At 39.6% G+C, this 2,032-nt stretch overlaps 1 protein-coding gene across 1 annotated transcript in view; it reads right to left on the reverse strand.

The window, feature by feature from the left end:
• Window positions 1-1,568: 1,568 nt before the first annotated feature.
• The window catches only part of LOC101350069 (alcohol dehydrogenase S chain-like), a gene marked incomplete at its 3' end in the record, with an annotated part of 110,359 nt that continues 109,895 nt past the window's right edge, over window positions 1,569-2,032 (reverse strand). The window contains exons 8-9 of the mRNA XM_004380244.2: window positions 1,883-1,970; window positions 1,569-1,788 (exon numbers count right to left, since the gene is read on the reverse strand). Of these exons, the coding sequence (XP_004380301.2) occupies window positions 1,569-1,788; window positions 1,883-1,970 (308 nt within the window). The remainder of the gene's footprint in view (window positions 1,789-1,882; window positions 1,971-2,032) is intronic.

Genomic DNA, 2,032 nt, shown 5'->3' on the forward strand with positions numbered 1-2,032 from the left:
ATTGATCTCAGCTTCTGCTCTGTGTTCACTTGGACCACCTGCTCAAATAGATGTTGCAGTTGCACAAGGGACCTTAGTGTTAAAGTCACAGAAATTTGGAAAAGATACGTTCTATAGGGTTAAAATTGACTCTGGACTATTTAATAAACCTCATCTACTTTAGTCAGCCTTCAACGTAAGTAAAATGTTCCTCCTTTTCCAAGTAATCTCATTATAAGTATCCCTTAAGGATTTTTATTTACTTACTTGTTCATTCATCAAATGCTGGGGAGGGTAGAACACCACTGTCTACTTCCCTGAGAAAAATACAAGGTGTACAACCACTATTTAAAAGTACTTGTAATTAAGAAGTATGATTTAATGCTCTGGAGGAATTTTGAGAAAGATACTTTAGTCTCAGTACTAAGACTAAGCACTTATAAGCTTTAAGGCAAAAAGCTTTATATGTCTGAGCCCCATTTTTATATAATTATAAAAATGAAGAGATAATACACCCACTCCTCACCCACCGACATGGTTAGTTTCTAAAAAGCAGGTCATTATGCAAAGTTGGTGTTATGCAAAAATGGGGAATGACCAGATCAAAACACAAAATAGAGGATGACTACATCGTTACATAAAGACCAAATCACATCATTATGTAACTGCCAAACTACTGAGAATCACGGCCCAGCCAAGTTAACACACAACCTTAACCATCATAGCCAGTGTTACTCCCACCTCACACCTCGGCATTTGTTACGTCCAAACATTCGTCTGTAACCCACAAAATAGTTGGACAGTAGATTTTTTATTATTGTTGTAAATGTGAAATGTCAGATAATGAAATAGTCGATAATTGAGAAATAGGCATAAAGGTTTCCAAACCTTTAGGGAAGAGGTGTGTGGTGTGGTATGGTTTGTGTGTGTGTGTGTTTTCATGGCATGGGGAGGAGATGTAGTAGTGAAATCCCTGAATGGAGTAGAATAAATGCTCCACTGAAATCTTCATTACTTTTCTCCAGGGAGTCCACAGAGTGTATGTGTTGGTGGCAATAGGTTTGGAGGTATACCAGGTAAGGCTTTGGAATTTATGTTGATCCTAATTTTGGGAGAAAGGGGTCTGTGGACTAGACTCTTGTCAAAGGCAAACCCTTCATTTCAATTACCTTTGCCAGCTCAGAACCTAGCAGAACCCACAGTGCCTGATGCATGTAGGTGTTCTTGTACAATGAAAGACTAAACGAGCTCCAAGCTCTAAAGTTTAATAATTCCAAAAAGATCAAATAGAGAAAAATAATTACTGAAAAGCGAACTTTACTTTTTCTTAACTAAGTTATCAGCAGGTTTTTCATCTACGATAAGCAGGTGAGTTTTCTAGGACATGCTCTCATTTTCTTCTGAGATCATTTTTCTACCTGTATTTGACACTCCAAATTCTATGGAGTATATTAGTGCTATTATGGGAACAGGGGAAAAGTACTATTCAAATCTTTGAGGAATGATCCCTGATTCCTATGAGAAAATATTTACCTTTTGGTCCTAACAGTGTAAGCATAGTTAGTTTTATTGCCCATTGTCATTCCTACCTTGGCAACATTGACGGCAGACCCATAACCAGTAGAAAACGCACAGCCAATGAGGCAGACTTTCTCCAGAGGTGAGGCTGGATCAATCTTGACCACTGAGATCTCATCCACCACCGAGTACTCAGAGAAGCTACTGGTGCCACAGAAGTGGTAGACAGGCTTCCCTCTGCAGGTGAACCTGGTTGTGCCATCCTGCAGGGTCCCCCGAGGCACACTCACACTGCACAGTGCAACAGAGACACACAAGGCATGAGCCAGGCACATAGGGGACGTGCAAACCCACTAGGTGTACAAAGATAGTATCAGAAACCTACTCATTTTTCAAGCAGAAGTTGCCTTCTGGGTGTTTACAAACTTCACATTTTCCACACTGGGGAGTAAAGAGTGGGATGACTTTATCACCTGGAGGGAAATAAAAAAATTCCTAAATTTCTACCCAAGTATTAATAGATCAAGTACTTCAA

This window comes from Trichechus manatus, unplaced genomic scaffold, assembly GCF_000243295.1.
Source record: "Trichechus manatus latirostris isolate Lorelei unplaced genomic scaffold, TriManLat1.0 scaffold00071, whole genome shotgun sequence".
Taxonomy (NCBI): domain Eukaryota; kingdom Metazoa; phylum Chordata; class Mammalia; order Sirenia; family Trichechidae; genus Trichechus; species Trichechus manatus.